The sequence below is a fragment of the Mus musculus genome, chromosome 4 (genome assembly GCF_000001635.26).
Source record: "Mus musculus strain C57BL/6J chromosome 4, GRCm38.p6 C57BL/6J".
Taxonomy (NCBI): Eukaryota; Metazoa; Chordata; class Mammalia; order Rodentia; family Muridae; genus Mus; species Mus musculus.
Window position 1 is genome coordinate 49682138 of NC_000070.6, and position 12292 is coordinate 49694429.

The 12292-nt window shown below is 42.7% G+C and overlaps 1 protein-coding gene across 4 annotated transcripts in view; it reads right to left on the bottom strand.

Moving 5' to 3' along the window:
• Positions 1–12292, bottom strand: part of Grin3a (glutamate receptor ionotropic, NMDA3A) — a 184413-nt gene that overhangs the window by 20527 nt on the left and 151594 nt on the right. Inside the window, exon 7 of one of the 4 annotated variants that reach the window (XM_006537914.4) lies at positions 4983–5597. The exons of the other annotated variants lie outside the window; for them this stretch is intronic. Within the exon in view, the coding sequence (XP_006537977.1) occupies positions 5592–5597 (6 nt within the window). The 3' untranslated portion in view covers positions 4983–5591. Of the gene's footprint in view, positions 1–4982; positions 5598–12292 lie in introns of those variants that run through there. 4 annotated transcript variants of the gene reach the window in all.

The window sequence follows — 12292 nt, forward strand, 5'->3', positions numbered from 1 at the left end:
AGGCGAGGGATAGCTGTAACTGGGCTGTCCTCTCTAATGCGGTTTCCCTGATAATTTTTATCTCTCCTGGAAATTATTACTCTTTCATCTCCCTTTCCCAAGAAATTTGAGCCTTGAGGGAATTAGAAACATATCTAGATAATTCACATAGCTCGACAGACATTACATACAAAACAGACATATGTTAAATGGGGTGAAGCTAGCACCAGACTGCTGCTTCCTTTCCAGGCCTGGTGTAACTGTCAGATAAAATGATAGTCCAAGCACTGATATGAGGTGTATTACCCATAATTCTCCCCAGGGGAAGCCAGATTGGCATCCTCCTGGACCTTTTTCAGGGCCCCGAGGTTCAGAAGATTCTTAAGAAAACAGAATTTCTTACTCAGGTATACAGACATCAATGTACTCTTGAGAAATTAAAAAAGAACCTTATTAATTCAGAACACTTAAAAAAATAATCAGAGTTTCCTAGAACATGGTCTCTATTGCTCTGTGATTTATGTCCCTGACTGTGGTCTGTCTGGTGCCTGGGGCTGGCTGTCCCACAGAGCACATAGAGAGATCTTCTGTAGAGTATCCCAGGAAGGTCTGTGTGTGCAGCTTACATTAGTCACACCCTCCTCCCTTGCTTCCACTAGGTTTGTTCTTTCAGCCAAAATTAATCTTTCTTTTCTTTGGAGTAGCAACTCCAATTCTCAAAAATGTATAAAAAAATACATGTGGTCCAAGAACAATCCAGTTTGAAAGGGACTTGGGAAAACTTCAGGGGGCGAAATCAAAATAAGGGAGGCAAACACCCACTCACTTCCAAAAAAAAAAAAAAAAGGCATTTCATGTCGTATGTTCTTTAGTTTAGAAGAAGATCAGCTGGGTGGTTACCAAATGAAATTGCTGCAAATGAGTCACTGGACATTCTACCATTAGGTTTGGCCATTTAAAAATTTCTTTGTAAGAAGATAATAATTGTAGTGGTTTGAATAAGGGTGTGGTGCTCTCTGCCCCACCCCTTATGGTTTGGCCTTTGGATCCTTGGTCCCTAGAGGCTAGCATTGTTTAGGGAGGTTTAGTGGCTGTGGCCTTGCTGGAGGAACTTCCTCCAGCGAGGTTTTAGGTTTCGAAGACTTGTATCATCCCAGTTTGCTCTCTGCTTCCTGTCTGTTGCTCAGCTTCCAGCTCCAGTGTCTAGAGCTACACCTGCTTGCTGCCCTGCCACTCCACTGTGATGCTGGTGGACTCTTATTCCTCTGAAAATGAAAGCCCCACATACATCCCTCCTCCTATAGGTTGCCTTTGCCATGGTATCCATCACAGCAATAGAAAATTAGCTAGGCACTAGTTAATTCTAAAGAATTTAAAAACATTTTAATTATGTGTATGTCTATGTGTAGGCATGTGCATGTGAGTGAAGATGTCTATGGTGGGGTTGGGTCCTCTGGAGCTGGAGTTGCAGGTAATGGTGAGTCAGCTGGTGTGGGTGCTGGGAACCAAACTCAGGTCCTCTGAAAGAGCAGAGCATACACTAAGGGCTGGGCAGTCTCTTGAGTGCTCAAATTGGCTTTAAAAAATGAAAACAAAATACCTTTTACCCAGCCTAAACTGTGATATTTTGCTGGAGATGCATTTGCTCTTATTTGCCTGTTTTCTAGTTGCTCAGAAAAATTAAAAGGATATAATTTGTGTAAGAAGATTTTGAACTTGTAACATTAAAGGGCATCACTAAGCTGTCAAAACTCCATGTAATCTTCGAACATGGGGGATTGAGGCAGGAGGATTAGGAGTTCTAACTCATTGTGTGTTACATAGGGCGACCATTTCAAGAAGGGGATGGGTAGAGAGCACCTTAAATTATAAGATGTTGTAATCATTGCTACTCTCCTCAGCACTCTGCTTAATGCCCCTTCTAGAGTGCCAAGATTTTTCTAGATGTGTTGGGGGTGATGGGGTGTGGATAGGTAAGCCCTGAAAGGACTTGATGTTAGTTTTATCCTATGAAAAGAAAATTGAGTTAATAGTGCCTGGTGTAGGTTCATGTGGATTAGGGCGGAGGTTGGCCAATATGTTCACTGCTGTTTTTATTAATCAATTTTATTTTTATATACTCTGCTACTATAGGGAACATCTAAAATCGAGAGTATCTGGGAGCCCTGGGCATGTTATCATACATGCACATTTATCAAATGTTTTAGAAAGGAGGTATAACAGATGCTAAGTCACCAGCACAGATGCTAAGTTTAGTGGATAACTTGGTGCATTTTCTGGTGTAGGTCACAGGTTGGCAAGAATGACCTCTGACTTCAGCATCACTAGCAGGGGCAGCACAAATCTTTGTCCAGACATTTCCAGTAAGAAGGCTGGACCCAAAGGAGATGAACCCATATCAATGGACATACCTCTACCAGAGAATTACAGACTAAGTTCCTCGAGACCCCAGTCAAGGAAGCAGACCTATGGCCACCCTACTTGCTCTGCTCTCTGTTCCTATGCCACATCAAAGGCAGGTATGAGGACCTGAGGGATCTTAGGAAAGGGTATAGATCTGGTGGCCAAGACACAGAGGTAAAGTTAAGAAGTGGGGGACAAAAAGCTGAGGGCTAGATGAACAACAGCTAGAGCTGGTAGCCTTTCAGAACACATGGCCACATGAGCTCAGACTCTCATCTGAGTGTCAGGTTCTCATCAGCAAAGAAGGAAAGAAAGAATGAAGCTAGAGATTTGTTGGAGGTGCATGGGTATAAAGGATACCTTCCAAAGGGAAAGTACTTAAAACACATCTAAAATAGTTGTAGCACACACACCATGGGCACTCACTGTATGTGTCTGTCTGCTTTCTTTCTTATTTTTTTAAATTACAAATTCCTTTCTCCCTTTCTTCCTTCCTGTCTCTGTCTCTGTCTCTCTTCCTCCCTCTCTCCCTCCCTTCCTTTCTCTCTCTCTCTCTCTCTCTCTCTCTCTCTCTCTCTTTCTTTCTTTCTTTCTTTCTGACATGACTTATGCTTTTATTTTATTTGAATGTCAAGCTTAAACTCATTCAACACATCCTACATGTTGGCTGTGTGCCACATAATGGGCTTTCTGTACTTAAGATGGCACAGTCCCTGGAGTAACTGAGTATTGCCACTGAGAAATCTAGTTTAATGAACATGGTTTAAAGGTGTAACACTATTTACTTAGTCTTTTATATTTATCTTGTATATTTGTCAGGAGCTGTCTAGAAAAGGCTAAGGCTACCAGGTAGCCTTTCTGGAAGTGGCCCATCTTTTTATGCATGGCTTCAGATGCGTGAGCTCTGAGAGGCAAGATCCCTAGAGACTTCACCTCAGGATTGCTTCTCGCTGCCTTTCCTGTCACTATCATGTAGCCTAACAATTCCTGGGCATCAGCCCACCCTATTGGGCAGATCACCTGCAGATCAACATAAAGATGAACTTTCATGATTTAATGGTGTTTAGATGAGTTAATGATTTTTTATAGAGTTCCTGATTTGATTCAAATAATCATAGGAAGAAAGTATAAGAGGTGGTTTTGGTTGTTTTGCTAAAAAGATGTAATAGAATTAGACTCAAGAATAGAATGTGCACACTCCTCATAAATAGCAAGTAAAGACTGCATAATAAGGAGTACAATGAGCTTTCGTAATTATACTAAAAAGAGAAATAGGCTTGTTACAAATTTGTGATCAAGGGAAAATATTCATTCTAGGTCAGATCCAATGATGAAGCCACAGGTGTGCACTATGATAAGACACAGCCATATGAAACTGTGGCTTTGAACTTGTAATGAGCTTACAGAATGAATTACTGCTCTGAATTTAATATCAGTGTGCTTTTGTAACTCCCATTGTTGTGTAACGTTTTAACTATGAGGTAATTTTCTAAGAACTTTTTGTATTTATATACAAAAAGGCTAGGGAAAAGAAAGATGTTGGGTTGGTGACTTGGGGGGCTCTTCCAAATGTATGCGTGTCTGTTTGTTTATATGTATGTGTGTGGGTATATGTGCCTGTATGTAACTATGCATGAACATTTGTGGGGTCGAGTGAGACAGGTGGCTGGGCCTGGCTAAGGTATGCATGTGTGTAAATGTATGTGTATCTATGTATGCATGTTTGCCATATAAAGGATTTAATTCTTTTCCTTTCCTTCCTCTCTGGTTCACAAAGAGTTAACCAGCCTGGTCAGTGAGGGACTCCTGGCTGCCTGGTCAGAGATGGGAACAATACCTACCTCTCCATGGTAAGCAACAGGTGTTAATCTGTCTGAAGCCATGGCTTCTGGCCCCAGAAGGACCAAGAACCAACGAGAGTAAATATTATTAATACTAAACAACTTTTACTTTGGCAAAGCCAAGTTTTGCACCTCCTTGCCCTCTGCTGGCACCCCCCCCCCACAGCTACTTTCCAGAGAGAACTGCTCAGGCAGGCTCCCCAGCATATATTCCAGAAAATTAGAAATCATATGCTTGGCTTTCTTCTGTCATGCTGGGAAAGTTTTTAAAATATAAGTTCTGACGTGTATAGTTTTAAATTAAAGTTCTTGCTACTTAACAATTCTCCGACCTCTAGCAGAATTAAGCATTTGATTCATCGTTCGTTTGGAAAGTGAGATGGTGGTTGCTGATTCATAGACTCTTCCCCAGGTTAACTAAGGGAGGGCATGGGGAGCAGGCTTAATGCCTGGCACAGGATTGGTAGAAGTGATCATTTCTGCCCACGGTAGACTTGCCTGAATATTTTAATAGACTATCAGAACACTGATGACTAGTTGAATATATGTGTGTTTCTATGGATGCAAGTATTTCCTGAGCAGCTAATAGGTGAGACAAATGCAACAGTTGCCTAAAGCAGGTGTGTAGGGTGGATATCTAGAAAATGATCACATCCTGAGACACAAAGGAGCCTCTCTGTGGTATATATTTGTATATATATGTATATATAGGAGCCTCTCTATGTAATTATAGATGAGAAATACCTGGTACCCAAAGAGTCCATTCTAAAGGGAACTTTTATTTGGAAAGTGATGCTACAGAGGAAATCTCAAGGAGTAGAAGAGGTTAAGTAGATGTTGTTGGAATAGGTAGGCACTCCAAACAGAAGAAACACATGTGCAAAGACACTGGAGCAAGGGGAACAGGCAGGTAGTGGGCACCTAAATAAGACTGCATATCCAGAGCAGAGAAGTGAAGGGACAGCAGTGACATCAGGTGGACTGGAATGAAGCCCCACCATGCCCCAGGCATTGGAGATCAGGCAGTGCTTATTCAGTTATTTCTTACGGATACATTGATCATGTTTCAATGTGCAAAGCACTGATGACATCCAGAGGCCATCCCTGTTCAGAGAGATTATGGACTCCTAAATGAATTAAAACATAAGAGCATTGTAGCAAATTGAAAGAGATGATATAAAATGAAAGATACCATCAAAGGTGTGAAGTGTTCTTTTTTTTTTTTTTTTTGGTAATAAACAGGCAACTCCTTCTTCTTCTTCTTCTTCTTCTTCTTCTTCTTCTTCTTCTTCTTCTTCTTCTTCTTCTTCTTCTTCTTCTTCTTCTTCTTCTTCTTCTTCTTCCTCCTCCTCCTTTTGCAAGATATGTTCAATCCTGCTAGACACAAGGTAGACAAGTGTCACAGCTATAGACGTGGGAACTTCGATGTCATCCAGGTGCCTTAGGGAGGGTTGACTTTCAGTGCTGGAACTGGAGTCCTAAATAAAGAAGCTGGCTTGCTCCCTCTGAAACCTGCAGGGCCATTCTTCTTTTCTTCAGAGGCCCAACTACTGAGACACAGTAAAAAGATTCCAGAGGTAGGGCCCAGTGGGAGGTCTGTTCACTGAGGACAGGGTTCTTAAAGGGAATGGTGAGATCTCACTCTCTTTATCCTGCTTGTATCTCAGCATGAAGCAAACAGACACATTCCCCATCTTAATGTGCCAGCTTACCATAGACCCCAAAACAACAGGGGTACCTCATGATGGACTGAAAAAAAAAACCCAAACTGCAAGTAAAGTTTTCCCTGTGACAAGATGATGGCCTCAGGTGTCTTGTCACAGCTGTGCAAGGGTGACCAGCTGGCAAGTGGACTTGGCTGGCAGCTGCTGGAATCCAGTCTCATCCCCTCACAGCCCAGGCTTTCTGTAGGTATCTATTTCACATGGATACTGTCTTCTGATAAGGATACTAGTCATAGTGTGTTTGGGGCCTACCTCACTATATTGTAACTAAATATCAAGGTGGATTTGTATCTTATATGCAAACCAGACCACACTCTGAGGTACTGTGTGGTTAAGCCCTCAGGAATGCAACATCCCTTTGGAGGAAACAGTACACTCAACTCTAGGCCTGAATTCCAATTGTCTGGAAGGACAGAGGTAGGAGTAGTAGCGATGATACTCCAAATGGTACTGCCCCGGCCTCCTTGACCAATAGCTCTATGTTTAGATGTTGCAGGGAGACATTTCTGTTAAGGGCTCCAAGGCTCCTCCAAAACATTGTTTCCTTATCTAGTATATCCCTCAAATTCCACTCACTCACACTGCTCACACGGGGAAGAAGTGTCCTTAGGACCCTAACAGTCTGACCCATCCTGCCACTAGTCCATGCGGATCACGCATTTCTGCCAGGCAAAGCCTTTTTTTTTTTTTCCCTGATGTTTTGTAACACCTCACTTTAGCCACTAGGTGGCATTCGTTCTCCACCTCCTCGTTTTGCTTTCTTCAAGCTGGACTCTGCAGAACCTGGAAGCCAGGGCTGTCTGTACAGAAAGTAGATGAGGGAGGAGATGCCACACAGGCTTCAATGCATGAAAATCTGAAAAAAATGGGAGGAAGGCTGTCTCTCACAACAGCTCTAATCAGTTTGAGCACTGCTCAGACCTGCTAGTTGCACAGTAAATGACATTTCATAAATATTCATTAGTTGGAGGAATTTAGGAGAAAAGCAGGAACTACTAACAGTATGTGGTCTTGGGTGTAATTTATGCCTGAGCCTCTCTGGAATGCAAAAGAGGAGACCCTTATTCCACAAGATCTGTTTATTCGCTCATTAGCGAGGTGAAGACCACACTTGCTGCATTGCTGTTCCTTGTATCAGAATCCAAACTACACTAGCCAGAAAGCAGCAGAGGGGCAGCCCTGTCTTTCTGCGGTCGGGTGAGGGGAAGAAAACCCTGACTGAAGGCTTTCCCCCAGAGTACTGAAGGAAATAGTTGCTATTGTTTGCCTAGAAGTGTTTTAAGTGCTATTGTTCATATATAAATGCTGTATGGTTTGTATAACCTTTCTTCATGCTTTCTCATGGAAACCTGAATGCAGAATTGCAAAGAAGGGAGAGAAACAACAGCACCGTAGTGTGAAAGCTTATTCAGTCAGCTCATACCCAGGTGAAGGTTCAGAATCAGGGGTTTCACTCCCCACCATTAAAAGTCTTTGGTTTCACGTGGAAGCAATTAGGTACTCAGCCCCGGAATTGTAAGCAGTTCTGGACCCATGCTTGTCTGTATTTGGAGTTGTGAGGGTGACTCCGAGATAAGACAACTGCAGCGTCTTCTGGAAAGTGCTCTGTTGTTTACCAAGCTGTTTTTTTCTATGCACATAGTTTTTATTTTCAATTTTAGCATCTATTTGTTGTTGCTTTGTGTTTATTATTTTATTTTTAAATTTGTAGATGGTTTCTTCCTGTGTAGCCTAGACTGGCTTCAAATGCATGATGCCCCTGACTCAGTTCCCGATTCCTAGGATTATAGGCCTCTCCTACCACCATGCTTGGCTTGGCCATAGATCTTACTTAGGGAAAGAAGACCACTGACTAGGCCACACATTTCCACAGTCAGTTTCAGTAAATAGACTGCACATGTTGAAACAAGCCCTATTATATCCCTGGCTTTGAGGGGGAAAGTCTGAGTTTTAAGTTTTACTTTAATTTATTTATTAGATTGACTTATTTATCTGTGGTTGTGCATGTGGAATGCACACATGCCAAAGCATGCACATGGCGGTCAGAGGACAACTCATAGGAGTCTGTTCTCTCCCTCTGCCATGCAGTCCAGGGATGGAACTTGGGTCATCAGGCTTGGCAGCTGTCAGGGACAAATGGCTATCTGTGGTGCCAGTTAGCATATCAAAGTGCATGCCGGCCTCAGTATTACAACTGCCTTTGGCTTTTCTCAGCCCTACTTACCCCTGCCCCAAAACTTCTCCAGCTCATTGGTGTCATACTTTTGCCAGCTTCTCATTCTCATATAACTCTGCCATTTGGCCATGTACTCTCTTTTGTCTTCCTCTCTTAAACTCTTCTTTCTTGCTTCTCTCTCTTCATCCTATCTATCTATCTATCTATCTATCTATCTATCTATCTATCTATCTATATCTCTATGTATCTATATGTATGTATGCATGTACCTATCTATCTATCATGTATGTATGTATGTATGTATGTATGTATGTATGTATGTATGTATCTATCTATCTATCTATCTATCTATCTATCTATCTATCTATCTATCTATGTTCTCTCATGGCCAGTATAGTCTGCTGGCCGTGTTTAATTTAATGCTTTCTCTTTCTGATCTGGACTCTTCCAGATGGCTCTGGCTATATTCTGTCTTATAGCTACAATAAAAATCTTTCCCTCAGTGTACCTTGGAGCAGTCGTGTCCTCAGTTTATACAAATGGTGCCAAACACCCAGTTCATACAGCAGCAAGTGCTATAACCCACTGAGCAATCATGATGGCTCCCAGACCTGAAATTTTATAGGTTGTTTGGCTTACTTAAGCACACAGTGGCAAGCCGGGAGTCTACCCTGATGTAGCAGTCCCTTTTAGAGCTGAAATTCTTTGTTAGTCCACAGTGTGCTATGAATGAAACCTAGAACGATGGATGTTCCTGCCTTAAGGAGGTATTAAGTAATCCACAAAGCTAGATAAAGGAAAGTTAAAGACCTGTAATTTGCTTGTGAGTTTAGCTGTGTCTATCTACCATATGAACTCGGGAAAGTGTCCCCCTGCAATTTTAGAATCCCTAAGGGATGCCTAATTGAGTGCCTTTTTGGGGGTAGGTATACTTTCTGTATTTATTATTTCATACCTCCAATGTCTCACGTCTACCTTGCCTAGGTAGGATATTTTTAATTTTAATTTTAATTTTAATTTTTTATCTCTGGAAGTATCACCTCTTCTGAGAAGACAGCTTTGACTCTTGATCTTCTGTGACCTGTGACCTTATTTTTGTCACTGTTCCCACATGTCTTCCTCAGCCCCAGTGGCCATGCAGGATATGGAATTTGTTCATTCTCTCTCTCTCTCTCTCTCTCTCTCTCTCTCTCTCTCTCTCTCTCTCTCTCTCCTCCCTCTCCCTCTCCCCCCCCCCATCTCTGTACTCATTTCTATTCAGTACTGGCTACACCCACAGAGCCTGGCACACAGGGGTTCAACATGTGTGTGCTGATGGACAGACAGACTAGCAGATGCATGAGGGAATGTCTGGGTTTGTTTCAGAAGCCGACCAGGTGAAGGTGAAGCTTTTCTCCAACTGCTTTCTTCCTGCCCGGTTCAACCTCATATTATGAAAGGACACAAGCACAGCTTTGTGCTTCTTTAGGAGCCCAGAAAGTGCTACCTGGCTAGGTTCCACCTGACCTTATGCTTGGCTTAAATATTAAACCTAATTACTTAGGCTATTACAAAGGACGTACTGAGCTGGCAAGGTGGCTTCCTACATGCTCAGGGTTTCAATTTAAAGTAATCTGCAGTCATTAACTCTCTCCCTCACTATGACTTTCAACAGGTTGACTAGCAGACAGATACTTTAAATTGAAACGGGAAGGGGAGAGTTGAGAGAGGCAGACGGCCACTGAACTGTGACATCCCTGTCAAGAACAGAAGACACTGCTCTAAAATCCGCCTCTCCCACCGTCTCAACCACGGCTTTTAAGTTGTTAATATATTAAAGATTAGCTGACAGCGATGCCTCGAGATGTGACTTGTGGGATCTCCTTTGGCTTTCAGTGTATAGTTGGCTGTGTTGGTTCCTTCTCTCGTTGCTGAGATCAAGTGCCTGGCGAGAAGCAACTTAATGCTTTTGCCACACAGTTGGAGGGATACAGTCCCTCCTGACCTGGTGGCAGTGGGAAGAGGCAGATGTTCCCGCTGTATGTGCAGCCAGGAAAGAGAGGCAGTCAGAAAATGGGGCCAGAGCACAAAATCTCAAAGCCTGTTCCTAGTAGCTTCTTTCTTCCAGGGAAGCTCCACTTCTTCAGGGTTTTACACCTTTCTAAAATAGTACCACCAGCTAGAGACCCGGTGAACAAATGCAAGAGCTCACAGGGGACACTTCACATCCAAACCATAGCATCCGACTAACCCTTCTTTCTCTTTCCAAAAACAGACAGAAGGACAATGGATCTACTGTGGGGAAACTGGACCTTTTTTTTGTTTTTTGTTTTTTTGTTTTTTGTTTTTTTGTTTGTTTTTGTTTTTGTTTTGTTTTTGTCTCAGTGAGCAAATACCAATATTTTAGCAGTTATCACCATAAACAAATGCACAGTCTGTGACTTTGAGAAGTTAGTCTGGCTCATGGACAGAAAGGCTGGAGGCTATCCATCTTAGTATCTTTCTCTGTGTTCCTCTAACAATCCTCATAGGAAACTACTGCTTTTTTTTTTTTTTTTTTTTTTTTTTTTTGACACACTACATGGATCTTTTATTTAAGATGAGGAAACCAGTTCAGATGAGTGGCAAATGTCACATAATTGTCTCATGGCCGAATCCAGACACATGTATAAAGTACTGTCCATGTTCAGCACCTTCCACATGTCATGACGCTCACATGCATCATCTCTTACTTCTAAGCTGGAAATGCAATAACATCTGTGTTTTCAGAGGGCAGCAACTCAGAGAGGTGAAGTAATTTGTGTTTGTGACATCTTAATGCACCCCCCTCCTTTTTTAAAAAAATATTTTTGGTTGTGAGCCTAGTCTTTAATGGCTGAGCTGTCTCTCTAGCCCAGTTAATGCACCTTTCTTGATGTGGCTATTTCAATACCATGGTTATTTTTCTTGTAGCTACCCATAGAGTGCTCCTAAATGACAACCTGCAGATAAACTTCAGGTTTTAAAATTGCCTCCTAAGAAATTTAACAGACTGTCACTTCACTCCTTCCTTGAAGACCCATCCCTTAGAGGACAGCATCCGAAGCTTGGGAAGGTCAAGGACAGAGAAGGATGTGAGATTGGAAGGCCAGGTTAGGGCTAGTGGTCAGGAGGATGTGACCCGAGAGATGGAGGAAGCTCAGGAAGGGGCAGGCAGAGATTCCAGGTGCTTGATAACAGGAAGTTAGAAGGGTAGGGAGGTGTGATGGAGGAGCTGGAAGGCATGATCAAAATACACTGTATGAAAACAATTTAAATAATAAAAGAAAACAAGTAGATGAAATTAAAATAGAACCCCTGAGAAGCTTAGCAATTTAACTTTTGTTATGTTCTGTCATCTACATGTTTTCCCCAATCCCAGGGTAGAACTCCTTTCTCTACAATGTTGAGCCTCTTGCTTGTTAAGGTCTGTTTCCTTTAGTCCCCATTAGCAACCTTTGCATTCAGTTAGATGCCCTTGTAGCAACAAGATAATCATCAGCCTGAAGCTTGGAATAGGTGAAGTATATTTCCCAAGCACTTAGGGCTGCCTCCTCACAGCGATAGAACCAGGATGATCTTCAGAGAACTTGGCTTGTACTTCTCTCTCCGTGCTGACTAAGGATGGTTAGATCTCTTAGCCTGCAACTGGACCTGTCTGAAAGTCTGCCCTGCTGATGTTCAGATGGCCATGCATGCTTGCTTCCCTGGCCTCGTCCCTTTCATTTCTGCCACAGAGGGGCCTGCTAGGTGACCTTCTCTCTTCCAGATTCATTTACACCCTCCCCCCATCCTGATTTGTGTCCTGGGAATTGACTTCCAGGGACCACATAGATGGATTCCTTGCCCTAAGACAGAGGTAGAAGAGCTGAGAGTTGGGAGGCACGGCAGGGAGACAGAGGAAAAGGTATTTGTTCCCCAGCTCTCTTATGGTGAGGCTAGGGTGACGGGTGAGCCCCCAAATAAATGACCATCTCCTCCTTCTTTGTGGTACTGGGTGATTGACCCTAGGGGCTTGGGCATTTTGGTAAGATCCTTATCAAATTTATATCAAATGCCTCCAAGTAAATGGCCAATTTCCTAGAAAGCCCCATCTTCTTACTTGCTAGGTTCTGAGAATGGCTCCCCTCCCCCATTTTCTCCCTACAGCCGGCAGTGGTAATGGTGACCTC